Source organism: Scyliorhinus torazame, chromosome 10, assembly GCF_047496885.1.
Source record: "Scyliorhinus torazame isolate Kashiwa2021f chromosome 10, sScyTor2.1, whole genome shotgun sequence".
NCBI lineage: Eukaryota > Metazoa > Chordata > Chondrichthyes > Carcharhiniformes > Scyliorhinidae > Scyliorhinus > Scyliorhinus torazame.
This window is the reverse complement of record NC_092716.1, coordinates 139,617,323-139,644,223: the sequence shown is the minus strand read 5'-3', so window position 1 is coordinate 139,644,223 and position 26,901 is coordinate 139,617,323. Positions and strand designations below refer to the sequence as shown.

Here is a 26,901-nt window from a genome sequence, read left to right as displayed (position 1 = left end):
GGCCGTCTGCTTTCTGGTTCCCCTCGCCCCGTGGCTCTGTTTTGGAGTGAGCTTTCACCTTCAGGATATACCTGTCCTCCCCCTGCCCAACTGCCGCCACGATCTTCTCGAGGAGGGGTTTTGTGGCCAGTGGCTTCCCATCCGAGGAGGTGTATCCTCGGCGGGACCAGATAGCCAGGTACTCCGTGCAGGAGTTGCATGTAAACATGCTATCTGAGCAGATGGTATACGGCGTGGGAAAACGGTCGGGGTGGGTCACCACATACATCACTGCAGCCAGCTCTGCCTGCTGGGCGCTGAGTGTATGGGGGAGTTTAAGGGCCAGGGCTATGTCGGCATCGGGGTCCCAGATCCCACAGCCCGTGAACCTGACGCCCTCTGCTACAGTACTGGACCCATCCACATAGATCTCCCTCCCTGTCGGGTGCAGCCCTGCCCGGAGTCCGAACCCTACCTCCCATACCCCTTCTACGGAACAGTGGTGTGACTCCCCGGGGTATATCAGGTTGGCTGCGAGCTGTGGCTCATTCAGCCCTTTTACCTGAAGGGCCATTTGAGACAGCAGGAGGGTCCACCTGGTGATTCTGGCGCTGCTGACCATGCCGTCCTTAATCCGGCCGTCCAGCAGCATTTGGGTCGGGGTGTGATGTGTCAGGAGAGTGATGGGGCCCATCCTAACAAATACCTGCATCCGCTTTACCGCCCAGTGGGTGGCCAGCAGATGCCTCTCACAGTTGGAGTATGCCCGCTTCACGTCTGTGAGGACCCGAGAGGAGTATACCACCGGCCTCAACTTGCCATGCCGGGTCTGGAGGAGCACAGCACTCAGGCCATCATTGCCTGCGGCCACCTCCAGGAAAAACTCCTCCCGGGGGTTAATGGCTCCCAGGGCTGGGGCTTTCTGCAAGTCCTGCTTGAGTTGGACGAACGCCGTCTCACATTTACTGTCCCAGTCCCACTCCACCCCCTTGTGCAGCAGCCTAAGCAGAGGCGCTGCTGTGGTGGCATAGTCCTCAATGAAATCCCTGCAGTAGCCGGTGATTCCTAAAAAGGACCGTATCCCCTTTACATCTACGGGGACTGGGAGTTCCTGCACTGTTTGTCTCCTGGCAGTGTCAATCCCTCTCTCCCCAGCTCTCAGGGTTAACCCCAGGAACTTCACCTCTCCTAGCCCGATCTGTGCCTTTTTAGGGTTAACTTTCAGCCCTCCTTTGTGTAACATCCCCAACAGCTCGTCCACTAGGGGCCCATGCTCCTCACTATTACTGGTGAACAACAGGATGTCGTCCACATACTGCACCAGCTTGTGTGGCTCACTGAAACCCTTTAAGCATTCGGCCATGCATTGATGGAAAATGCTCGGGCTGTTGTGGAATCCCTGCGGGAGACAGGTCCAGGTGTACTGTTGCCCCTTAAAGGTAAAGGCAAACTTGTACTGGTCTTCCCTTCTGACCGGGACGGACCAAAATCCATTCGAAATATCCAGCACCGTAAAAATTGAGGCGGATGCTGGAATTTCTCCTAACAAGTCTGCCACGGCCGCCACCGTTGGGGCGCAGGCCGGAATGTGTTTATTCAGGACTCTGTAGTCCACGGTGGCCCTCCAGGAGTTGTCCGGCTTCCTCACCGGCCAGAGCGGGGAGTTTACATGGGTGGCAATTGTCCTCAACACCCCTTGCCGCACCAGTGAGTTTAGGGCCACCTCCAAGTCTGCCTCTGCTTCCCGGGGGAAGCGGTACTGTTTCTGGGGCTGGGACATGGGGTCCCCATCTACCCTGACCTCTGTCCCAGTAACTCTCCCACAATCATGCTTGTGGGTGGCAAAAGCAGCCAGATTCTTGCGGACATACTCCCTGAACTCTTCCGGGGTATTCCTCTCCAGGGCTTCTAGATCGTACCCTTCCTTTGGCTGTACCACGCACAAAGCTCCCTTCTCCTGGGCTCTGTCTATTACCCTCAACTCCCTTTCAGTCCCTTCCGTTGCTGCACCCCACAGGCAGTGATTTCTTAGGTCCACCAGGATCTGATGAGCCACTATGAAATCAGCTCCTAGGATCCCTTTCCCCTCCTGTTCCCATCTCATCAGGACGCATTTCCAGTGCGCCTGGAGTGCCCCTAACCTGATAGACAGGGGAACAGAGAAAAAACCCATTTTTTCGTTCCCGGTAAATCCAATGAGGCTATAGGGTACCCCGCTAGACAGAGGGGATGCTCGGGGATTGTCCGTGTGGACTATAGTACTGGAAGCACCTGTGTCCAGTAGGTAACTCCCGACCGTATCCTGGACCTCCATTTTGACCCAGGGTCTCCCGCACGGGCCATACTCCAGTGGGCATAGAAAGGTGGGCTGCTGAGGGGCTAGTCATTCGGAGGCTTCCCTGGGTGCGGGGGCGGGCTGACCCTGGCCCGTTGCCATTGCCACCTGTCCTGAGCCTTGCAAAAAGGCTAAAAGTTTCTTTACCTCGAAGGTTTCCGGGGCAGCTGCTCCTGCCGCCGGGGTCTGACTCTCTACTGCGGGAGCCCTCTCCTCCTTGCTAGGGTTTTTACATTCCCTCTTGAAATGCCCGGCCTTCCCACACCCGTAGCATACCGGTTTCTTGTCGGAGGTCCGGGTGCCCTCATGCTTCCACTCTCTCTTAGGGGCTGCTGGCACGATTTCGTGCACTTTGCCCTTAAGGGGCTTGTCCTCACCCCTCTCCCCATTACGATATGCGAGGGTAAGTTTCCTAAGGACCTCTTCCTCATTAAGGGCCGGGGTCTGCGGGTCGAACCAGTGTTCGGCTTTTGCCCTAACGTTAGGGAGACAGTTGGCAACTAGGGTCTTCAGCCAGTGGGCGGTTCTTTCCCCTAAATTCCGTCTATCCGCGGGAACCCCGCATGCCTCCATATAGACAGTCCACAGTCTGTCTGCGAACATGGTGGGAGATTCCCCTGGTTGCTGCTTGGTTTCCCCCACCCTCATGAAAGGGCTCCCCAGATTCAACCCCATCGCCTCCAGAACAGCAGTCTGTGCTGCCGCCCATGTGTCAGGTCTTCCCCCATTCCCAGAGGTCACTGTCCTGCATAGCTGTGCATCTAGGGTCATCAGGAGCATCTTTATTTGCTCCCCTTCGTCACAGTCATTGATGCTGGCTGCCTGTTCCACCTCCATAAAATGAAGCGACGGATCCCCTTTTGGAGTTAGTCTGGGAACGTGGGCCACCATCCCCCTGAGCGCGGATGCCCCATGAGGAACGATAATGTCGCCCTCAACCGGTCCCCTATTTGCCATCCCCGCCGGGGGACCATACCTTCTTTGCCTGACAGGGCACATCTGCCCTACCTGGGGTTCCTGCTCCTCCTCCCCACTGTCCATCTCTCCTGCCCCGTTGGGTAGCCCCCCTGTCCCCGGGCTAGCTACCCATATAGGAGACGCCGCTATCTGGGGATACACCACTGACCCCCCTTGGACCAGCCCCTGACCGGGCGGTCCAAACCCTACCTGCTGACCCGGCCCCATCACCGGCATCCCAGGCAGCGGTCTGTCCCCATCCCATGGGGACCCACATACGAAACCAGGCGGACACGCCTCCAGCTGGGGGTACCCTGCCGACCCCCCTTGGACTTGCCCCTGAACGTGCAGTCCGTTCCCCGCCTGCCACCCGGGCACGATCCCGGTGCCTCAGGAGGCGGTCTATTCCCCTTGGCCTGTGGGGAATCATCCGCTGCGAGGAGCACCTTGCCCCTTGGGAACCCCCCTGGACCTACCAGGTGTACCTGTCCCCTGACCTTGGACAAGGCCTCCTCCAACTCCGTTATTCGTGCCTGGCACGGCCCATGGGCACAGTCCCCTACTTCCTCGCGAGCCACCCGGTACGCTGCCTGGATGTCTCGGAACTTCCCCTCCAGCTTCCTACACTGCTCTGTACTCCGAGCATAGAGTTCCTGGAGCCTCCGTTCCTTTTCTTTACCCTCCACTATCTGGCAGTGGAGATAGTCCTTCTCACACCGGTTAGACTCGCTTTCCTGTTTCATTTCTGCCAATTCCTCCCGCAGTCGTTCCACTGCGCTAGCGCTGTCCCCTGCGCTGGCCCTCACTTCTCTCAACTCCTGCTCTAACTCTTCGACCCTTTGCTCTGTTTTGACTACCTGCTCGGACAGGCAAACCAGCCAAACTGCCTTCTCCAAGTGCCTTTTGTGCGCCTTGCTTTCTGTCCATGCAGCCGCTGCCATTACCGGTTGCTCCGCATTGATTAATTCTGAGACCCAAGGTTTGGTGAGGTTGACCTTTTGCCACAAATACGAGGATATTCTCTCCTCCATTTTGCTTCGTTCCCTCACCCCCTCTGCCAAGTCACATACTCCAAACCACCGGGGTCCTGCCGCGGTCGCCATTGTAGAGGGTGCCATCTCTGCTACTCCACTACTGGGCCGATATCTGGGGTTTGAATATCTGTGTGTGTCTCTCTCCAGCTGGCACTGAAACTTCAGAGGCCAGGGGATGTCGCACTGGGACACTTCCACTGAAGAGAGCACTGAATCAAGCCTGCCGTTTATTCCTAACCGGCAGCCTGAGGCTTATATCACACAGATCTCCAGACCCCTACCAATACCCAGGTGACTCTCTCTCTTGCCGGTGGTGCAACACCCACCCGGTTCCTACTTCGCTAGAGTAGCTTTCCCAAGAGAGAGAATAGGACACTGCTGTTTATTTCCTAACCAGCAGTCTGTCCTGAGTGAATCGCTCAGGATGACCCTCGATTCTTGAACCCGGAATTAAGGTGAGGAATATTTTAACAATGACTTGGTCAGAGATCGCTGGTGAAAGATTGAAGAATTTAAACGACTCCAATTATCATCAAATCAAGGTTTATTGCAAAACCCAGGTCAAAATCATCAACAGAAGAAAATATAATAAAATCTTATGCTCTAACACAAACTAAGTCTATTCAAAAGTACTATAACGGACACAACGAAAATTCTTATGATTACACAGTTTTTAGCAATAGCACAAGGCACAAAACAAGTTCCCTTCCCCAAAGCCTCAACCACTATTAAAGTCAAGGGAGTTTCGCAAGCTGCTGCAGGGTACTTACGGTCACAGGCTGCAGAGGTCAAGTCAGGGGTGCAGAGGTCGAGCCAAGAACGAAGAGATCCCCAATCGAAAACACAGCCCCTTTTATATTGTTTTACCTGGCTTTGTCCTGTGTTCGGCCAGCCCCTTTTGCATTGAAGAAGGTAAGGTTTAAAGTTCCCGCTGGTCCCGCCCCCTTTGAGCCGGTCAGAGCTGTATGTTTCCGGGTATTCCTCGCAGGTCCGCTCCTTCCAGCTAGGCAGACCTGCGCGATTTGAATTTGGCGCCGACTCCGCCCCCTCCTTCCAGTGAGTTTCTGCCGGTAGCTTCTGTCAAGATTGGAGTACCTCCCCCAGGTCCGCCTCCAACTTGGTTTTTTTCCTACCGTCCGCGATTTGAATTTGGCGCTGGCTCCGCCCCCCTCCTCCCAGTGAGTTTCTGCCGGTAGCTTCTGTCAAGATTGGAGTACCTCCCCCAGGTCCGCCTCCAACTTGTTTTTTTCTACCGCTTATCTTCTAGGGGCTTTTCCAGCGCAATATACTGAACCCAGACAGTCTGTTTTCTAGGATAACGAGGTTAGGCTCTCTTGTGGAGAATTTCAGTGTCTTCCAGCTGCTCCGGAGATGGCTGCTATTCTCACCTCGCTATGTTGATGGGGTGTTAATTGGATTCTGCTCTGGTGGAGGCCAGGTCATTTACATTTGCATGGGGCTATGACCATCCCATTGTCCTGCTTGCAGGCAAGCCTCCTGTGTATTCCCGTGCCCCTTTGTCTGTGTTTTGATGTTATCTCGTTGTCTGGCTCCTTCTTCCTTGTAGCTCCTAGGGGGGGGTTTGTAAATACTTATGTACTTATGTCCCTACTCAGCTCAGCGGACCAAGCCTGCTGGGAAAACTGGTTCCGTTCTCTTGGCTGAAAAGTCAGTTTACAGTCTCTGAGTTTTTATTCTTGGGCAGTTCCAAAAAGGCCGAATTGCCCGAACACCTTACAGTGGTGCGCACCAGACCGTGACCCGGGAGCCTCATCACTTATATGCCCAACCGAGGTGAGTGTCTCTGCGATGGTGTATGGTGTGGGAGATAGCAGTGCCGCAAGCTCGAGGTCATCGTCTGTTAGGAGTTCTGGTCTGTTCTCCTCCCACTCATGGCCCGGCGCAAGCTCCATGCGGGCCATGTCGTGCTGACCTCCAGGTGATTCCACCGAGTGTGTGGCCGTGATGTGCGATTCTTCATGAATGTCTGCCCTGTGCCCCTCACTATTGTCTCTCTTGGTGGTGTGAGCGTCCCGGTCCTGCGTCCCATACTGAGAGGTTTCCCCTCCTGGCCGACCGACTGCCAACCTCTGGCGTGCATCCCTGGGTGCGTTTGACGTTGGCGATGTTCCGCTGTCTCTTGGCTGAGACGTCCCTGGACTTCCGGCGGTGGCCCTGGGGAACATAAAGATTCGGGGTTCGTTAGACACGGTGGCCCGGGTGTATGGTGGTGGTGGGTGCACAGTGTGAGGGGGGAGTGGATCGAGGCTGCGTGGGCAACGTGTGAGGGAGACGATGACGGGTTGGAGGTGGAGAGGACATGCAGGGTTGTCTCACTTGCTTCTGCGCCTCCGAGCTGGCATGTCGTGACCTCCCGGGTGGCGGACCCGCCAGCGAGGTCCAGGGCCCTCTGCTCGTGGACATTTAGCGGGTGCAGCGCAGGAGAACCCCCTCCGGTTCTCATATGCTCACGCTGGTTGTGAGCTGTCTTGTCCTGGGGGGGGCGGTTGGATAAAGCATCACCATTAGGCGGGTATCATCAGGGCGTGCAGATATAAACTACATTTTTGCTGGTTCACGAGACAGCACGCCATGGCATCGCTCCGGGTGGGGTCCCGGGGCTCATGTGGGTCGAGTAAATCGTTGGGCACCCTGACCCCCCCAAACCCCCCCTGATGCCCCAACGCACCCCTGACCCCCCAAACCCTCCCTGATGCCCCAACGCCCCCCTGACCCTCCAAACCACCCCTGATGCCCCAACGCCCCCCTGACCCCCCAAACCCCCCCTGATGCCCCAACGCCCTCCTGGCACCCCAAACCCCCCTGATGCCCCAATGCCCCCCTGACCCCCCAAACCACCCCTGATGCCCCAATGCCCCCCTGACCCCCCAAACCCCCCCTGATGCCCCAACGCCCCCTGACCCCCCAAACCCCCCCTGATGCCCCAACGCCCCCCTGACCCCCCAAACCACCCCTGAATCCCCAACGCCCCCTGACCACCCAAACCCCCCCTGATGCCCCAACACCCTCCTGACACCCCAAACCCCCCTGATGCCCCAACGCCCCCCTGACCCCCCAAACCACCCCTGATGCCCCAACGCCCCCTGACCCCCCAAACCCCCCTGATGCCCCAACGCCCTCCTGACCCCCCAAACCACCCCCGATGCCCCAATGCCCCCCTGACCCCCCAAAGCCCCCATGATGCCCCAATACCCCCCTGACCCCCCAAAGTCCCCATGATGCCCCACCACCCCACTTCCCCCCCTCGTGCCGGGGGGTGGGGGGGCTGGGGGCACCCTCATGGCATTTACCCTCGCAGCCCGAGTGAGGACGTGCAGCTTCTTACGACACTGCTCCCTGTCCGGGGGGTCTGCCCCACAGCACTGACAGCGGTGCCAACCTCACGCCAACCGCGCCTCACTGTGCTGGATGGCTGGCGGTGCCCACGTCTTGGGCAGAGGTTGTCCCTTCTCTGCTCAACCTCATCCAGCAGGGTATCCAGGTCCGTGTCCCGGAACCTCGGTGCGGCTCGTCGGGGCTCAGCCACCTCTTTCTCTTTCTTCTCCTCCGGGTCCTCTGTGCGCGGATCGCGCCATTTATGACGCACCGCCGCGTCATTCGGGCGTTGCACGGTGACGACGCGGCTTCCGCGACACGCCCCCCCGAGGTTCTCGCGGCCCCGATCCTAGCCCATTTTCGGGCCCTGAATCGGCCGGGATCGGGGCCGTTTCACGCCGTCGTGAACCTCGACGGCGTTCACGACGGCGCGGCCACTTCGACGCGGGAGTGGAGAATCGCGCCCAGGACCTTTGACGTCATCACTTGTGCCTTCTTCGGATTGACTTTACATCCTATAGAGTGGAGCAGTGCTCGCAATTCATCTAATAAAGTTACATGCTCCTCTCTGGTGTTGGTCTGCAGCAGTAAGTCATCGACATGCTAGGCCAGGCAATCGGGTCGGGAAAATTTTGCTAATCCGGTAGCTAGCTGTCTGTGGAAAATGGAAAGGGAAATTATGGAAGCCCTGTGGGAGACAATCCAAGTAGATTGTTGGTCTTGGAATGTGAAAGCGAACTTGTACTGGCAGGAACGGTTTAGAGACCATTGTTGATGTCCAGCATGGTGAAATCTTTTGCCTGTACCCCTTGTTTCACAATAATGGTGGGGCTTGTAGCTACAGTGGGGGTTGTGTGGGGTGATTTTATTTAGTTCTCTGTAGTCAATTGTCAAAAGTCATGATCCGTCTGGTTTTCTTTGGCCAAATTAGTGCATTGTTGGTAGAGGCTACGGGTCTTACTATCCCCTGCTGCAGTAGACTGTCAATCACCTCAGCTATCTCTGTCTCCGCCTGTCTGGGGAAGCCGTATTGTTTCTGGAGTTTCGGGTCTGGCCCCTCAATTAGCACCTCCCCTGGTATCTGTCCACAATCAAATTTATGTCTGGCAAACACATCTTTATTCTTTCGAAGGACTTCCCTGATTGTCGGATCACTGCCAACAACTCCTGTACACCTTGGCACATCACTGGTCTCCCCTCTGGCCTCTGTTGCTGATTTTCTCCTTGGTTCAATTGGCTCTGTTTTATAACCTTTATTCTCGAGTCGCCAGGTATCTTTATGATAACGTCACGAGGTTCAAGTCCGAGTAATGATCAATAATCCAATACACCGATTAGTAAGATTTAAATCAAAGCACATTTATTATACACAGTAATCGCTACTCATGCACAAATTCTACGTCTAAGCTACTTCTACAACTAACAGGCCCATACTTAACTTTGGACTGGCCCACCAGGTCAGGGGAACAAATGGCCTTTCGTTCGGGTTCTGAGCCTGCGGGATTCGAAGTTGGTACAGATTGGTAGCTAGGAGCGCCTATCTCGTAGCGAACGTTGAATTAAGACTTACGATTGTCGGTCTTCACTGCACCGGTCACGGTCAATGTTGGTTTGTGTTGCTGGGTGACCCGGTCAGGAAGAAGAGCTGAAGAGGAGCTGCTGAAGAGTGAAGAGCGTGATTTGAACTTGGGGCTTAACTCTTATAGTCCCCAGGGGCTTCCCGCCTTTCGGGGCGGACCCTGTACCTGGTCCCAAGTGATTGGACTTTGTCCCAATCACTTGGTTCGATTTTCTCCAATACTGGAGCGGTTCCCTGATCGATGGGCGGTCTTGAGGTGCTCGTTCACCTCCTTTGTGTTGGCTCCTGCTGGCGCCGAGGAGTCTGGCTTTGCTTTGTGTGTCCAAAATGTTACTTATTGTTCCCGGGGATTGCTCATCAGTATGCAGATGGCTGTTACTTTGTTATGCTGATGGTCGCTGGTATCGATGTTGTCTGGTTTTTGCAGAGGTAAATACACAGCAAACCTGCAGCTGCTGGTTTTTGTCTTGTTGGCTGACTTTCCCAACAGCCTTTGCCGTTCGCCATTTTAAATCGGGAGTTGGCCACTTTAGGTGGCTACACCTCCTCCTCAGCCTAGCGGATGGCTGAATCTTGGGTGTGTGTTGCGACCCCTGTATATGGGTTGGATTCTCAACCGCCCAGCGTGATCCCATTCTGATTCTCTGGTCCCCTGCTGGCGGCCGTATTGAGTTTTGAGCTCTGTGGCAAATTGACATATTTGCATCCTATTAACGGACTGGACACTGGATTCTCTAAGTCCGTGTGAATCGCCAGTCATCTGGGCCGGGATTCACGTGGGCGAGATTTGGTGCAGGTATTTCCCAGCGGGGCCCTGGTGTGGTGGATCTCGCAGTGGGACAAAGAGGTAACTCCTTCAGGGCGTTGCTCCTAAAGTCCATTGGAGAGCCACCCCCCACAGTACAATCCTGCTCATCCAACCCCCACCAGAGACCCCCCATAAGAGAGATCCCCTCTCCCCCAGAAACTTCCCCATTATAGAGATCCCCACCGGACCTCCCCACTCCACCCACACTAGAAATCCCCCCCCCACTAGAAATCCCCCCATTACAGAGATCCCAAGAAGAGAAAGCCCCACCAGAGACCCACACCAGCGACCCGCCATAAGAAAATCCCTCACCAGCGACCTCCCATTACAGAGACTTCCACCCGAGACCCTCCCTTAAGAGACCCAACCCAGGAAGCCCCCACAAGAGAGACCGCTGCCTGGAAGCCTGCCATTACAGAGGCACCCTCTCCCCCCCCCCACCCCTTGGAAGCTAGCGAGCAGTCCAGACAGAGACAATGAAAAAAAATCACTGCTTTAATACTTATCTGTGCAATAGACCTGCTGGCAGAGGAAGCAGCACCTGTCAATTCCTTGAAAGAGAAAACCACATTATCTGGGTTTAAACCCCCTCAGACCTTTGATCTGTAAGATTTTCATTCACATCGATGTGAAATTGATTTTACTAGACTGTGATTGACAGCTTCCATGCATACCCTGCTGTTTGACAGCTCCTGGACCACATCAAAGACAGTTAACTGCTTTCTGCACAGAAAAAGAGTTAGGGAGAGCAGTTGACCGTCTTTAGGGGATCTTGAGGATGTGTGGTGGCCCCTTGCATATGTGATGCCGCCTCCAGCCTGAATTGGCCTTGCTGTCTTCTTTGGTGTCTGCCGGCCTTGGCTGCAACAAGCAGGTCAATCCAACCGCCGCAGGACTGATACCAGTAATCGTTTTTTTCATCTGGAAGGAATTGGAGAAGGAGAGAGACTGACAAACAGTTAGGTCTTCCATCCCGGGACCCACAAATCCACCAAGCCTCCTCCACACTTACCATGACTGTCCCATCTTCTCTCAAAATGTCATCCAGCGAACCAGTTGTGCTGGTAAATCTTTCTCTGCACACTCACTCCCAGCCAGAACAGGAGCCCCTAGATCCCAAACCTCTGCTAGCAACATTAGAGAGCTCATGCTCAGTTATCCTCCGCTCATATAGAGACTTACCCTTTAGCCGCGAAAGAGTCCTCAGTGGTGAAGCCCTGCTCTTTAGGGCCTGATTGTTGCCAGCTGCCTCTATGGTGCTCATGCTCCTTGAGTACAGGAACACTGTTTAGGCATCAGACGTTGCAGGTCATCCCGTCCACTAATAATCCCCTCAGACATGGCACCTGTCCCTTTGAGGAGGCACTTGAGAGTGATGTGCTATCACAACTAGCAAGGCTAATCCCTTATTTGAGATAGCCTTCAGCTGTGAAGCTAGAGGCTGCTCATAGCCAAAGGGGGTGAAATTGACTTTCATGAGAGAAGCTGCAGCATAGCTCTGTCCAGGGGGGGGGGGGGGGGGGGTGATAGGACAGACAGGCTTCAGCTGGGATTGCCCCTGTTATGGGTCTCAACAATATTTAAAGATGGCTTGAATTCCTCACAGAGGCAAAGCCTTCCCCAACCCCCGGCCCAGGGGCAACCCCAGACCTGGCTCCCTCCAGTATCCTGAACATCCTCAGACCCCTGAAGGCCCTCCTCCACCCACCACCCCTCCCAGAGCACTGGGGAAGCAGCGCCCATGCCCTTGAGCTGCATGTCGGTAAATTATGTGGACTAATCACCTCCTCACTTCCTATAGACATCGGAGGGACTGGAAGATCCCACCACCAGCCAATCAGCCAATGGTGGGCTGCCTCTGCTGCCAGGGAACACCCCCCTTTGGGGGGGTGGGGGGTGGCGCAGAAACCCTGTCCAATGTAACTAAGTTGTGATATCGGAACAACCTTCTCAATGCACCTTTATGACATTTATTTTGTTGCTATTTGAGTATTCAGAATGAAAACAGCTAGGTTTGTTAAACAGAGTTCATTCAACTCATGCAACCTAGAAGTGATAAAGCTTCCACAAGTCCACTTCAGGTAGGCCCCTTATGTAGTCTTCCCCAGACAATGTAAATTAATGTTTTACATGTGTCCAGGTAAAATAGTCAAGTAGATTTGAATTATGAAAAGTAATGCATTCAAACAAATGCATAAAATGACAGTATTTTAAAAGAATGGTGAACAATCAACCATTGGGAAAGTGGTAAGGTTCAACATTTCAAAGATTATTAATGGTTCAGGTTCTAATAGTTCATTTATTCATGGACAATTTCCAGATAACAAGATTTTCACTAAATTAAATATTAGGTTCACGTGCACAGTCTCAAGATGGCAAATAGATTAAGGGGATAAAGGGGATAGGGTGGAGGCATGGGGCTTAAGTAGGGTGCTCTTTCCAAGGGCCGGTGCAGACTCGATGGGCTGAATGGCCTCCTTCTGCACTGTAAATTCTATGCTTCTATGAGGTGTTCAAGTCTTACTGCTGACAACGTGAGAGTCTCAGAGTGCTGTGAACTGGCTATTCCAGAGCCTGTTCCTCCTTCCCCACTGTCATTGTAATGAACATTGGGAGAAAGGCCCTTCCACTGGGCCATGGAGGGGCAATTGTGATATTGTTTGGTCAGGAGTTAACAGGATAGCATTGCTACTGCAGCTCAGCTGTTGGCAAACGTCACTTCTGTTTTGATTTGAACTGTTACATCATTCTCCCTGTTACCAGCGACTAAAAGAGTGTACCTGTTGGAGTTGGGATGTAGTCTCGATATTTAATATCAGTCTTTTTTGTCGAGAATATCTTCCAATAGAAATCAAATATGTGGTAACCTAACAAGGCCTAGTTTCAGGCCTGATTAAAATTGGCCATTTTAAATTAAAGAATTCAACATTTTAAAATCATACTTCAGTCAAACCACAGGCAGGCTGTTGGAATTCAGACTTGACCAAAGTCAAATACACAACCAACAGACCAACTGCCAGACCATGGGCGGGATTCTCCGCGATCAGCGCGATGTCCCAACGGCGGCGTCAAAAACGGCGCGAACCCCTCCGGCGTCGGGCCGACCGGAAGTAGCGGAATTCTCCGCATTTCCAGGGGCTAGGCCGGCGCCGGAGGGGTTGGCGCCGTGCCAGCTGGCGGCGAAGATACTGCACAAGTTAATGCATGTGCAGAACCGCCGGCGTGTATTCTGGTGCATGCGCAGGGGAGTATCTTCTCTGCGCTGGCCATGGTGGAGCCCTACAGGGGCTGGCGCAGAAGGAAGAAGTGCCCCCACGGCACAGGCCCGCCCACAGATCGGTGGGCCCTAATCGCGGGCCAGGCCACTGTGGGGACCCCCCCAGGGTAAGATCACCCTGCGCCCCCCCTGTGGACCGCACCAGCCAACTTATCTGCCGGATCCCACCGTGTGGGACCGTGTGGGGGGCGCTGCCAACGGTCCCCAACCGGCGTGGCGCGAATCCCGCTCCCGCCCGAAAACCGGCGCTGGAAAATACGGCAGCCGGCGAAGGGGCGGTATTCACGCCGCCCCCCACGGATTCTCCAATCCGGTGGGGGGTCGGAGAATCCTGCCCCATGTCTGGGCCTGTCCCGTCAATCACCCATCAGGAGATATGCACTTGTCTATTGTCAGGAGCCCAGATCGGGCCAGACTTTCTGTCACCCAGAGTTTCTGCTGTTACCTTATATAGGATTAGGTTATGTGCAGACCAATCCACCAGAGATGGGACACCTGGGCAGGCTCAGAGGACCTGTTAAATGGCCATTGACCAGAACATTGGGTGCTGAGAACCCCTCCCAAGGCATCATTGGCAGCAACCAGAGGCAATTGCAAAAAGGTGCAAAGGGAGGGGGATAAAAAGGCACATCAAGGGCGAAGTCTCAATGTAGGAGGTGACCTTGACCAGACCAGGGAAGAAAGAAAAGAAGGAAGGAGGGAAGAGACTGTCAGCAAGAACCACCTTCGAGGAGACGGACTGGAGGAATGCAGTGATCAAATCCATAACCCTACCAAGCCATCTTTACTGGTAGTATAAATGGATCTTGGGTACCTCTAGAATATATTTTGTGGGTAACCTATGGATTAATTGCGTGAAATAAATATTGTTGAATTTAAATTTGTGTGTGTGGTTTGTTCTTCTTGTTATTATTCACAGAGCCAGAGACCCGGGTTCGATTTCTGGCTTGGGTCACGGTCTGTGTGGAGTCTGCATGTTCTCCCCGTGTCAGCGTGGGTTTCCTCCGGGTGTTCCCGTTTCCTCCCACAAGTCACGAAAGACGTGGGGCGGGATTCTCCACTCCCGCGCCGAAGTGCCCACGCCGTCGTGAACGCCGTCGAGGTTCACGACGGCGCGAAACAGCCCTGATCTCGACCGATTCAGGCCCCCGACAATGGGCCAGGATCGGGGCTGCATCATCTACACGCGCCAGGCCTTGTCGCCCGCGTAAAGGTGGCGCCGCATAGATGACGCGGCCGGCACCGCATAACTGGCGTCACCCGCGCATGCTTGGTTGCCGTCCTCTCTGAGTCCGCCCCGCAAGAAGATGGCGACGGATCTTGCGGGGCCGTGAAAGGAAGGTTGTCCTCCTTCAGAGAGGACGGCCTGACGATCGGTGGGCACCGATTGCGGGCCATGCCACATTTGAGGTACCCCCGGTGCAGGATCCCCCCTCCCCCCCCCCGCAGGCCGACCCCCCAGTGTTCCCGCGCTGTTCCCGATGGCAGCGACCAGGTGTGGACGGCGCCGGGGGGAACCCGCCGTTTTGGCCTGGCCGCTCAGCCCATCTGGGCCTGAGAATAGCGGGGGTGCTGGAGAATCGCCATTTTGGGTGTCTCCGGCGATTATCCGGCCTGCGGCCCGCGGAACTCGACAGGGTCGTTCCTGCCGATTGGGAGGGCGTCGGACCGGCGTCCCGGGAAATTTTGGCGGCCCAGGTGATTCTCCCAACCGGCGCGGGAGTGGAGAATCTCGCCTGTGCTTTTTAGGTGAATTGGACATTCTGAATTCTCCCTCTGTGTACCTGAACAGGCGCTGGAATGTGGTGACTAGGGGATTTTCGCAGTAACTTCATTGCGGTGTTAATGTAAGCCTACTTGTAACAATAAAGATTATTATTATTATTATTAAAGACGCCTAGGTAAAACCTTTCAGTAAACAAACTGGTCAAAAGTATCTGAGGTTTTACAGGTGCAACAAATATTATTGTGCATACATAGTATAGTTGGTACCCTTCATCAAGCTGAAACAGGCATGGGAGGTAAGTATGTGGCCTAGATTTTATTAATTTTAACCCATTTTACAAACTTCTTTTATGTGACTAGCTGCCTACACAAAGTTGAATCTAATAAATAAATACTTGAGCTATGAAGAAGCTCCAGTCTCTTTCTTTCAGTCAGCAGGAAGAGATTTTAATCTCAGGAATTTAGTTTTTTAAAGCCCAATGCCTCGGACTGAAAGAAGAACGTTTTGATTTATTCTTGTAACGTAACCCAACATAAATATCTGATTCAAGAAACTTCTCTCTTGGTGATCAGTAGCCGGAGAGTTAAACCCCATGAAAAGGTCATTATTGTCTTGTCCACATCCACTATTAAGTGCACGACAAGGTTTGGAGTCACAGAGTGAAAACAATTCAATTCAAAAAAGAAACTCAAAACAACAAATCCAGTTGATTTCCATTTATTGACAATTATAATTTCAACAAATAGAACAGTTCCTAGTAAAGGTTTATGTGTGATCAGAATGCATACAGGAATACCAAGCATGAAAAGCAAGGGTTAGATAAGACTTCATATACCCACAACCTAAAAGGGACAGTTATCAATTGTCAGCCATGTCGTCATATGGTCCACATGTTACTGGCCATCTTTGTCAAGAGCAGAAAGTTAAAGCAGTTTATGAAGTTGGTAGCTGCACATGGAGTTGCTGGAAACTGACATTAATCACTTTAGCTCTGCAACTCTTGATTTTCTAACTTTTCAGTTTTTATGAACAAATGTACATTTTCTTTACATTTCTCTAACTAGAAACACTGATGTCAAAATAAGACACAAACTAGAAAGATCAGAAATAGTAGTTTGCTGTTTTTGAATGTAGCTGTAGAACTGTCCAAAGATGTGCAGCTTAGGTGGATTGGCTAAATTGCTCCCTAGTGTCCAAAGGTTAGGTGGGGTTACGGGGATAGGGTGGGGGAGTGGGCCTAGGTAGGGTGTTCTTTCGGCAGGTTGGTGCAGACTCGATGGGCTGTCTTCTGCACTGTAGGTGCAATATATGGGTCAACAGTGCTGCCATGTCGTTCAGCAGGCTAATGTATAGAATGATTTTACAGAGAAGATGAAGTACATATTTAATTTCTATGTGGTCCCTTTTGAATTTATCACAAGAAGATGAAATTACGAAACACATACATTGCACTGTTTACTTTAAAAACGGTAGGAAAGACATCCTTGGCATTCTTAGCATTTGTCTTAAAATTCTACAGAAAGGTATGATGATTTTCCCCATTTATCTGGGTTTTTGACAACCCAGGATTTTCTATATTTTCTAAACATTATTCTTCAATTTATTGAGCTGGAGGTTCGGGCATCTGCTTGGTGGCTCCTTAACACTTTGCAGTTACACAACCACAATTCTTTACATAGGTGTAGGTGAATTCAATCATCTTGCCGTCTGGACAAAGTAGCATGGTACTTTGTTTGTCAGCAGCTAACTCCTGACAGCAGGTGCACTTATGTAACATCATATTTGCTTCAGCAGAATATCTGTCAAAGAACCAAGAAGACATTTTACTTCAATTACATAGATATATAAAAATACATTATTAATCTCTCAACAATCATGTTAAAATATTAAATCTGCATGCATTTCTTGTCAACTTCTTTAATTATAAGTTTCTGATTTCACATTTATAACTGTCCATGTCAACCTGTCATTACTATCTTTACTCACCAACCAAGGAGAGGTGCTGCAGCATCATTAGTATGATGACAATGTGGCAAATTCACAAACTGAATTCTAAATGTGGACACAGGACTCAGGAATTTGTAATGGAAATACCTATGTCAGCCTTTAAACTGAGGTCCGATTGCCAGTAGGGTGCAGCCGAAGCATAGGCAGCTTGCATTCTAAATGTGCTCACAGAAGCTTACAATAAAAATGTATGAAAAGAAGGAGAGAATGTATAACTTCAAACTGAGATCTGTCTTGTTTTTCCTAACCACAAGTTCCATTTCACTAAAGACTACTCTTGTGTCAATGTATGTCATACTGTGATATATATTAAAACTTTGGCCAAGAACTTCCTCAGAGTTGATCCTGCTCATTTACTTCTACTTTACCAAAAGTGAGGCAAGAAGTCCATTTACAGGGGTAAGCCCATTTTCTGCTGTTCTTCTAACAAAGTTACAGCAGCAGAACATGAACAGCTCTGAGGAAATTAGCAGCATACATTCCCATTCAGTAGTGTTTACTATTCACAGCAATGAACTTCAAAGTTAATGTGTCACAACACGTAGTAAAGAGTTAAACGTTATCCTCACTCCTCATACTGTTGACCAGTGTAAGTGGACAATTCCACCTCATTAGTCCCCCATCTCACCCAACCGGGCGTTTGTCATATGTAAACATCAGCAGCTCTTCAACCACATGGGCTACTATGTCGGCAGCATTTTCTGTCAACTTTATTTCATTATAAGTTCTTACATTTTACATAAGTTTATAGTGGAAATAATCTACGTAGTTGTGGTAGAGTGTCACCACTGGTGGGAGCAGGCAATTATGGCTTCACAAGTTTATGTAGGCAGTTTTCATTATAAATATGGGCATAGAAATTGATATTGGAGGTATCAAAATAAGAAAGACATATACAACTTTAAAATGGTTGCTGAATTTCATTGCACACCCTGGTCCAATCACCCTCGTTTTATTTAATAACAATGCTTGGTCTTGACTTGCAGCAAGGAGTGCCATGGGAGATTTGTAAATTGTTTGCACATACTCTTTCATTAGGCTGAACCTTGCTGGAAAACAATGGTGTATAACAATGCATGCCACTATTAATTAGCGAGTGATTGTGTGAGTTCTGAATCTTTAGAGTTTGCTGGTTGATTTACAGTGTTCCTGTTTGTTTTACACAAACAGCATCTCATTCTTGTTGTGAAGAACTTCCCAGATTTGCACACTTTTTAAAACTACATTATCATTACTATTGCAATGGCAATCAACCTCCTTGACCTAGAAAGGTAACAATTTAAGCTGTTCAATCTAATTTCTGCATAGTCTAAATTGTTGCTAGAGAATGTAAAAATGTCAAGTTTTAGTTTTCTTCTTTACCTTCCTGCCATTATTTTCCTCAATCAAACTTTCTTCCCCTCACTTTAATTTTCTTTATGTACCTGATTTGTCTTTAATTCATGCCAATTCACTCTCCTTCTCCGTTGTCCCTGTTTCTTTCTCAATCTTGATACTGCTGTTCCTGCCATTCATTGAAGTCCCAGAGGTCCCATTGCCCTGACAACGTTTTATCAGCTTGTATTTCTAGCAAGTTACGCAGCAGAAAATGTTGAGTTGAAGGGTGCAGGATATAGGCTAACTAATGGTGTAGACTATGTGATGTCCTGTTACTGTAAGATCTGGGCCATTATTTTTCTGTAATTATGAGTGTACTCATTAGAACTGAACATTCAGGAACATTACAAGAGAAGGCACTATAATAAAAGGGACACGAGTCGCCATGCACATCTATCCCTGATTAATTATCGCAACACCTTTTAAGACAGTTCAACAACACCAGTACTGTTATTGATTACATGTAGAATAAAAATGCTTCCCACTTCAGGACAACTCCTCAAGCAGAAAGTCACTAAGAGCCCACAAGCACATAATTACAATACCATGAAGCAAAAGGTGGGTGCACCATGCCCTTTAAAATCACCACTACCAGAGGACACAAAGAGATTGTAGACCTGAACAAAATAAATGGCAATTATTCAGAATAAAAGTGACAAGCTGGAATCATAAGATTGGATGATTAACTGTTAATAAAGAACTGACGAGAGTCCGTCATTCTGACTGAAAGATTGAACGTTTTGCTGGAAAGCTAAAGAAAGAAACTATAATGCCAAAATAACAAGCTGAACCTGAAATTTGTAAGAGTGAAACAAACTGTCAGTATCAAGAATCTGACTTTACCTGTATGTATTATAATGGATTAACATGCACAGGTCCATAAAACCTTGCTGCCTGTTGTCATGTGTCTGGTATATGCTTTGTTAACATTATTCCAGTATAACTGTCTGTGTTCATACATAAGCTTGCCATTCTGTAATTAGATTTTTCACTGATGGTGGCACTGCAGCACCTCACTGATGTATCTTTCAGCTCCTCAGCAAACACTGCCTCTCCACTAACCGATCCAGCCTCACAAATTTCTGGAGATTTTGGCACATAACTACAAATAATAATTGAGTTTCCAAGTATTATATGAAACATGGACAAATGCCTACTCCTGCACCACTCCTGGAACCATATATTTACAGCCAAACTTCCCTTTGACTGTTTCGCACAGTGCATAGCAGAGGCACTTTTCTAGGATCGGTGTGCAAATTATTTTCCTTTGTTTCTAATGTGAAATTCTCTCAAATTACTGTGGTTGCTGAATCAATTGAATTTTTCAAGACTGAGACCAATGGATATTTATTAGGAAAGGAAATGAAGAGAAATGGAGAGAAGGTGATATGATATCATGCTATTTTCCCAGCCCTTTCCCATCTCTCAAGCGGCCTACAATGCCTGTGCCTCAGGGCTGGTTATTTCTACTGTCTGTTCATGATCATTCACAGGATCCACAAGGATACAGAACAGATTTCTTTACCTATTAACCACCCTGCCCTACATTTATTTCAGTTCTGGCGTTCATGCTTTCCCCCCTCCCCCCAAAACAGGCCGTTGAGAATAATGATTAGTCAGTTCCATAAATTCCTTTTCAGAGATGCAGTTGACTACTTGATCATTTTTGGGTTTGGATGGAATCTGCAAACTGAAAAGAATTTCAGTACAGAAGCACATGCAAAGTAAGAATGGAATCAAGGCTGAAACAAAGCCTGTGCTCTGTTTTTTCTCAGACTCTGCTCTCTCTCACATTTCTCAGACCTTGTGCTCTCTTTCTCTGTTGTTTCTCAGTCTCTGTGCTGTCTCTTTCTCTCTCTCTCACCCCCCCCCCCACTCACTCTCTCATTTCTCAGAACCCTGTGCTCTCTATCTGTTGTTTCTCAGACTCTGTGCTCTCTCTCTCTCTCATTTCTTCGACTCTGTGCTCGCTCTCTCATTTCTCACATTCTGTGCTCTCTCACATTTCTCAGACGCGGTGCTCTCTCTCTCATTTCTCAGATTATGTGCTCTTCTCTCATTTCTCAGATTCTGCTCTCTCTCATTTCTCAGACTACGTGCTCTCTTTCACATTTCTCAAACTTTTTGCTCTCTCTCTCATTTCTCAGACTGTGCTCTCTCACTTCTCAGACTCTGTGCCCTCTTTCTCTGCTGTTTCTCAGACTCTGCTCTCATTCTCTGTTATTTCTCAGACTCTGTGCTCTCTCTATGTTGTTTCTCTCTCTCTGTGCTCTCATTCTCTGTTATTTCTCAGACTCTGTGCTCTCCTCTCTCATTTCTCAGACCCTGTGCTCTCTCTTTATATTGTTTCTCAGACTCTGTGCTCTCTCTCTCTCTCATTTCTCAGATTCTGCTCTCTCTCATTTCTCAAACTATGCGCTCTCTCTCTCATTTCTCAGACCCTGTGCTCTCTTTCTCTGTTGTTTCTCAGACTCTGTGCTCTCTCTCTCATTCCTCAGACCCTGTGCTCTCTTTCTCTGTTGTTTCTCAGACTCTGTGCTCTCATTTCTCAGACTCTGTGAACTCTCTTGCTGTTGTTTCTCAATCTCTGCGCTCTCTCTCTTTCATTTCTCAGACTCTCTCACTTCTCAGACTTTGTGCTCTCTTTCTCTCTCTTGTTTTTCAGACACTGCTTTCTCTTGTTTCTCAGACAGTGCTCCCTCTCACATTTCTCAGACACTGCTCTCTCTCATTTCTCAGATTCTGTGCCCTCTCTCTGTTGTTTTTCTCGCTCTCTGAGCCCTCTCTGTTATTTCTGTGACTTTGTGCTCTCACTCTATTGTTTCTGAGACTCTGTGCCTATGGATGCAGAGAAAGCATTTGACCGGGTTGAGTGGGCGTGTTTGTTTGAGGGTTCGTAAATTGGGTTTGGCTGCTGTATAGGGCCCCCAGGGCATGTGTTCATACGATCCATGTGAGCTTGGGGCATTTTGGTCTGCATCGGAGAATGGGACAAGGGTGCCCGCTGTCTCTGTTGCTTTTCGCTTTGCCAATTGAGCCTCTGGCAATGGCACTTGGAGCCTCAGGATGGAGAGGTATTGTTAGGGGGGGGTGCAGCATCGGGTCTCCCTATATGCAGATGAACTTTTGCTGTATGTTAAAAAACCCGGTGGAGAGCTTTGATAGGATCATGGGGATATTGGTGAAGTTTGGCTCGGGGTATGAGCTCAACATGGGGAAGAGGGAGGTATTCCCGATCAATGCGCGGGTGCAGGGGAAGAGTTTGGAGAAGCTGCCATTTTGGCTGGTCGGGTATGCTTCCGATACTTGGGGATACGTGTGGCGCATAGTTAGGCCCAGTTGCACAAGCTGAATTTAGCGAATCTGGTGGAAGGGGTGAAAGAGGAGTTTAAGAGGTGGAATATTTTGCTGCTATCGTTGGCTGGAAGGCTCCAGGCGGTTAAGATGATGGTGCTGCCGAGGTTTCTCTTTGTCTTCCAAAACCTCTCGATTTTGTGCCCAAATTATTTTTTGGTGGCGTCAGTTTGATGATTTCAGAGTGTATATGGGCGGGTAAGGTACCCCAGATTAGGAGGGCATTTTTGGAGAGAGACAGACGGAGAGGAAGGTTAGCGCTGCCGAACCTGCTGAACTATTACTGGGTGGCGAGCATTGAGAAGGTCAGGAAGTGGGCAATGGAGGAGAAGTCGGTGTGGGGGTGGACGGAGGAAGCTTTGTGTAGTGGGTCGAGTTTAAGGGCACTGTATTGGTGCCTCTTCCGTTCTCGCCGACCACTCCACGAGCCTGGTAGTGGTATCAGTACTAAGGATGTGGAATCAATGCCTGCAGCACTTTAAGACGGAGGGGATGTCACTGCGGGTGCTGATCTGTGGCAATCACAGGTTTATTCTGGCAGGCCTCGATGCCATGTTTAGAGTGTGGGAGAGGGCGGGTAAAGATAGAGTGCTTCAGGGACGTGTGGGGAGAAGTTTGCCGAGTTGGGAGAGCTAGAGGCGGAGTTCGAACTACTCGGGGGGGGAATGGTTTTCGGTATCTGCACTTTTGACACTTCATCAGGAAGGAGCTGGCAACGTTTGGGAAATTATCTTCCCTGGTGCTACAAGATAAAATTTTGTCCCAGGACGAGATAGGGAAGGGAAGAGAAGGATCTCGTAAATATATGGGAAGTTGATGGAGAAAGAGAGGTTTTCGATGGAGGAATTAAAATGGAAAAGGGAAGAGGAGCTGGGGGTTGAGCTGTGGAAGTTGGGTATGGAGTGAGGCCCTGCCGAGGGTAAACTAATCTCCACATGTGTGAGACTGAGTCTCATCCAGTTCACAATGGTGCATAGGGTGCACATGACGGTGTCAAGGATGAATTAGTTCTTTCCAGGAGTGGAGGATAGATGCGGACGGTGCACAAAGGGACTGACGAATCATGTCCACGTGTTTTTTACATGTCTGAAGTTGGAGGAGTTCTGGGCGGTCTTTTCCGGAACTATGTCAAAGGTTCTGGGGGTGAAGATGGCTCCAAGCCGGTGGGTGGCAATATTTGGAGTTTCGGAAGCACTGGGAGTGCAGGTGGGGACAGAGGCTGACATGTTGGCTATTGCCTCCCTGAGGCCCGAAGTCGGATACTGTTAGGGTGGCGGGCCTCAGAGCCACCTAAAGCAATGGTGTGGCTGAGTGTCTGCACCTGGAAAAGATAAAGTTTGCTATCGGAGGCGGAGATGAAGGGTTCTTCTCGAGGTGGAGGCTGCTCATTGACTTCTTTACAGAGTGGTGAAATGTCAGCGGGGGCTGGGGGGATGTGAGGGGGTTTCTTATGAAGGGGTTTCCTTTGTTACTATAGTGAGAAAATGGGGCAGAGGGAGTGGGCTGTGATAGAGGGGTTTGGGTATCTGGAGTGTGGTTTGTGAAGGATGTTCATTAGTGTTGTTTCTCTTTTTCTGCATATAATTGAAAATGCCTTGAACAAAAATCATTTTTGAAAAAAAGATGGTCTTTGGGATTCTCTGGGCGGGATTCTCTCAGCCCGGGGCCGGGCCGGAGAATCCCTGCGACCGGCGCGAGTCGTGCCACGCTGCCCCGACGCCGGCACGACGCAGAGCGGAGAATCAGCGCCATTGCCGCTGGCGTGGTTGGTGCAGAGTTGGTCGGGGCCACTCTACGCGGCCGGCCAGCCGATTCTCGGCCCCGGATGGGCCGAGCGGCTGTCATGAAAACGGCGAGTCCCGCTGGCACCGTCCACACCTGCTCTCAGCCGGCAGGAACTCGGCGTGTAAGGGTCGGGGGGCGGTCTGTGGGAGGGGGGAAGCGGGGTCCGAACCCGGGGGCCTCCGATGTGGCCTGGCCTGCGACCGGGGCCCACTGAGCGGTGGACCGACCTCTCTGGCTGGGGACCTCCTTTCCTCCACGCCGGCCCCTGTAGCCCTGCGCCATGTTGCGTCGGGGCCGGCGCGTTGAAGGCGGCCACTGCGCATGGGCGCGTTGGCACCGGAGTCACTGCGCATGCGCGGATCCCGCGGCGCCCAGTTCGCACCGGGATCAGCAGCTGGAGCGGCGTGAACCGCTCCAGTGCCATGCTGACCCCCGGTTGGGGCCAGAATTAGTCCTCGGCTCAGCCCGCTCATGCCGTTGTAAAACGCGACGGCGTTTACGACGGCGTGGTCACTCTGCCGCGGGATTAGAGAATCCCGACCAGCACACCCTCTGCCCGCGTGTTTTCCGGCGGTGTGGGGTGCCGTCAAGGGAAACTCCCATTGACAAGCATCGGGAGTCTCTATTCCCAAGCCAGCGAATGGCACACCGCCGAGAAACATGCAACTGGGGGACCGGAGAATCAAGTCCACTACCTTTCTGGCATGCACTAATCTAAGTGTGGTCAATCTGTATCAAAGTTAAAATCCCCTACTGAAACCACTCTGCCTTTGCTACATGCTTGGAAATATTTATGCATATGCAATCTACCACATGACAGCTGATAACAGCGGGTTAACACACATCTCCCTCTACAGCCTTAAACCTTCTTAACATGGCCTTGTTTAATGATCCTTCTCTCAGATATTACTTTGCACAGCTGTAATTGTTCAATCAATACTTTTTGTTCCCCTCTCTATCCTATCTGAAAACCCTGCAGCCAGGAATGTTCTGCTGCCATTGTCATCTTTCTTTATGATGGTGGAGATCTTTCTTTAATCCATGTTTCAGTAATTGCTCCCTGGGATTCTCCGTCCCGCCAGCCGTGATCTCTGGCACGGTATGCGCCCCCTGGCAGTGGGATTCTCTGTTCCCACATCCGGTCAATGGGGTTTCCCATTGTGGCCACCCCATCCGTTGGGAAACCTGCCAGCGTGGATGCGCTGCCAGCGAAGTGGAGGGTCCCGCCGACAGAGAATTGCACAGATGATATCTTATTTCCAAGTGTCTCTCTGTGACCTCAGCCCATTTGTCTTATTCATGAGACTCTGCATTAAAATTCATACCATTAAGCTCTGCCAAACTCATTTGTCATCTATTTTTCAGCATCTTTTTCCTCTGCCATTAACACTTAATTACCAATTAGCTACCTTTCAATTCCAGTTTTCTCTCCGGTTGGAATCCACATTTAGGTGACTATCTCCTTGCCAAACCACGTTTCAATCCACAACGTTTTTCCTGTTTAAACACTCTTATACTGATGTTTCCCCAGATTTGGTGCTTTTTCTCTCAGGTTTGTCTGAATATTTGACTCTAACTTAAGTGTCTGCCAGGTACCCCCCTCTCTGATATATATCTTAGATTCTGTATCTTTGATGCTTTTATCAGACTCAGGTGCTCTTCCTCTCAGCTTTCTCTGAATGACGGACTCACTCTGTTTATCATGTTTCTGCTGGATCATCCCTCTCTTCCTAATGTTTTCTTCGCACATTGTGCCCTCTCTGAAATTCCTCTCTGAACTGATATTATCTCCCTTTTGAAATCTCTTCCAGACTCGCTCTCTCCCTGATATTTCTTTCAGACTGTACTCTCCCTCACATTTCTCTGAATATTTGCCACTATTTCTGCCAAATTATCTCTCCATGTTGTTTCTCTCAGTTCTCTCACTTATTATTCCCCTGCTTGAACACCCTCTGATTTTATTTTCTCTATACATACGTAGAAGAGCTCCCACAGCGTCCTTCACAGTAAGGTATGGATACTTTTTGTTTCGATCGACATCCTTTGTGGTTGATGTAGGTTGTTGTATGTGAGATGGTACATGCCTTTTGAATACCTGAAAATGGGAGCACATTTAAACTCATCAGAGTTCAGTGAGATCAATTCAGATTATTTTTCAAAGATTAAAATAGACAATGAAACGAGAATAACATTTTAAATTCAACACATTGCATGATATTGTACTGAACTTATAAAATATGTGGTTTGATATAAGACTCTGATGTCCAGAGCAGTGAAATCTGTGCTTAACTCTGTGTTGCACATGGAGATCCGATATAAGTCCTGATGTGCACAAACGCACTGAAATTGTCCTGGAAATTTGAACTTACGATGGGTTGATTTGAGCTGCCATGGACCCTCCATGAAAGTTTCCAACGCATACAAGGTTACAAATTAGGAGCAGGAGTAGACCATTCAGCCACTTTAACTTGCTCCACCACTTGATAAGGTGGTAGCTAATCAGATTGTGGTCTCTATTTTCCGGGTCTACCCTCTGTGCCCTTTGACCCCCCTTGTCAGTCAAGAATCTATCTAACTCAGCCTTAAAAATATTCAATGACCCACAGCCTCCACTGAGGGGGAGAGAATTCCACAATCTAACAACCCTCTGAGAAAAATATTCTCCTTATCTCAACCTCAAGTGGGAGACCCCTTTATATTTAAACTGGTTCTAGTCTCTACCAAAAGAGGAATGAACTTTCAGCATTCACCCTGACAAGTCCCCTTAATACTATATATGTTTCAATAAGATCGCCTCTCATTCTTCTAAACTCCAACGGGTATAGGCCCAGTCTCTTTCCTCAGGCAATAACACCTTCATCCCAGGAATCAGTCAAGAAAACATTCTCTGCACTGCCTCTAATCTAATTATATTCTTTCTTGAATAAGGGGACCAAAACTGTACACAGTACTCCAGATGTCATCTCATCAATGCCCTACACACCAATAACAAAACTTCCCGACTTTTGTACTCCATTTCCCTGGCAATAAACAACATTCCTTTTGCCTTCCCACTCATTTAACCTAGCTAAATGCCTTTGCGGACTCCTTGGGCAGGACTCTCCCATCCCGCGGCAGAGTGTCTACGCCGTCGTAAACGTCGTTGCGTTTTACGGCCACTCCCACGATTAATTCTGGCCCCTACAGGGGGCCAGCACAGCCCTGGAGCGGTTTGCGCTCCTCCAGTTGCAGATCCCGGTGTGAACTGTGCACCGCGGGATCCATGCATGCGCAGTTGTGCCAGCGCCAACGAGGACATGCAAATTGGCTCCGGCGCCAACGTGCGCATGCGCAGTGGCTTCCTTCAA

The 26,901-nt window shown here is 50.2% G+C and overlaps 1 protein-coding gene across 1 annotated transcript in view; it reads right to left on the bottom strand.

Moving 5' to 3' along the window:
- Positions 1-15,732: 15,732 nt before the first annotated feature.
- LOC140430948 (intestinal mucin-like protein) overlaps positions 15,733-26,901 on the bottom strand; it is a 50,522-nt gene continuing 39,353 nt past the window's right edge. The window contains exons 19-20 of the mRNA XM_072518782.1: positions 25,532-25,649; positions 15,733-16,830 (exon numbers count right to left, since the gene is read on the bottom strand). Coding sequence (XP_072374883.1) covers positions 16,671-16,830; positions 25,532-25,649 — 278 coding nt within the window. The 3' untranslated portion in view covers positions 15,733-16,670. The remainder of the gene's footprint in view (positions 16,831-25,531; positions 25,650-26,901) is intronic.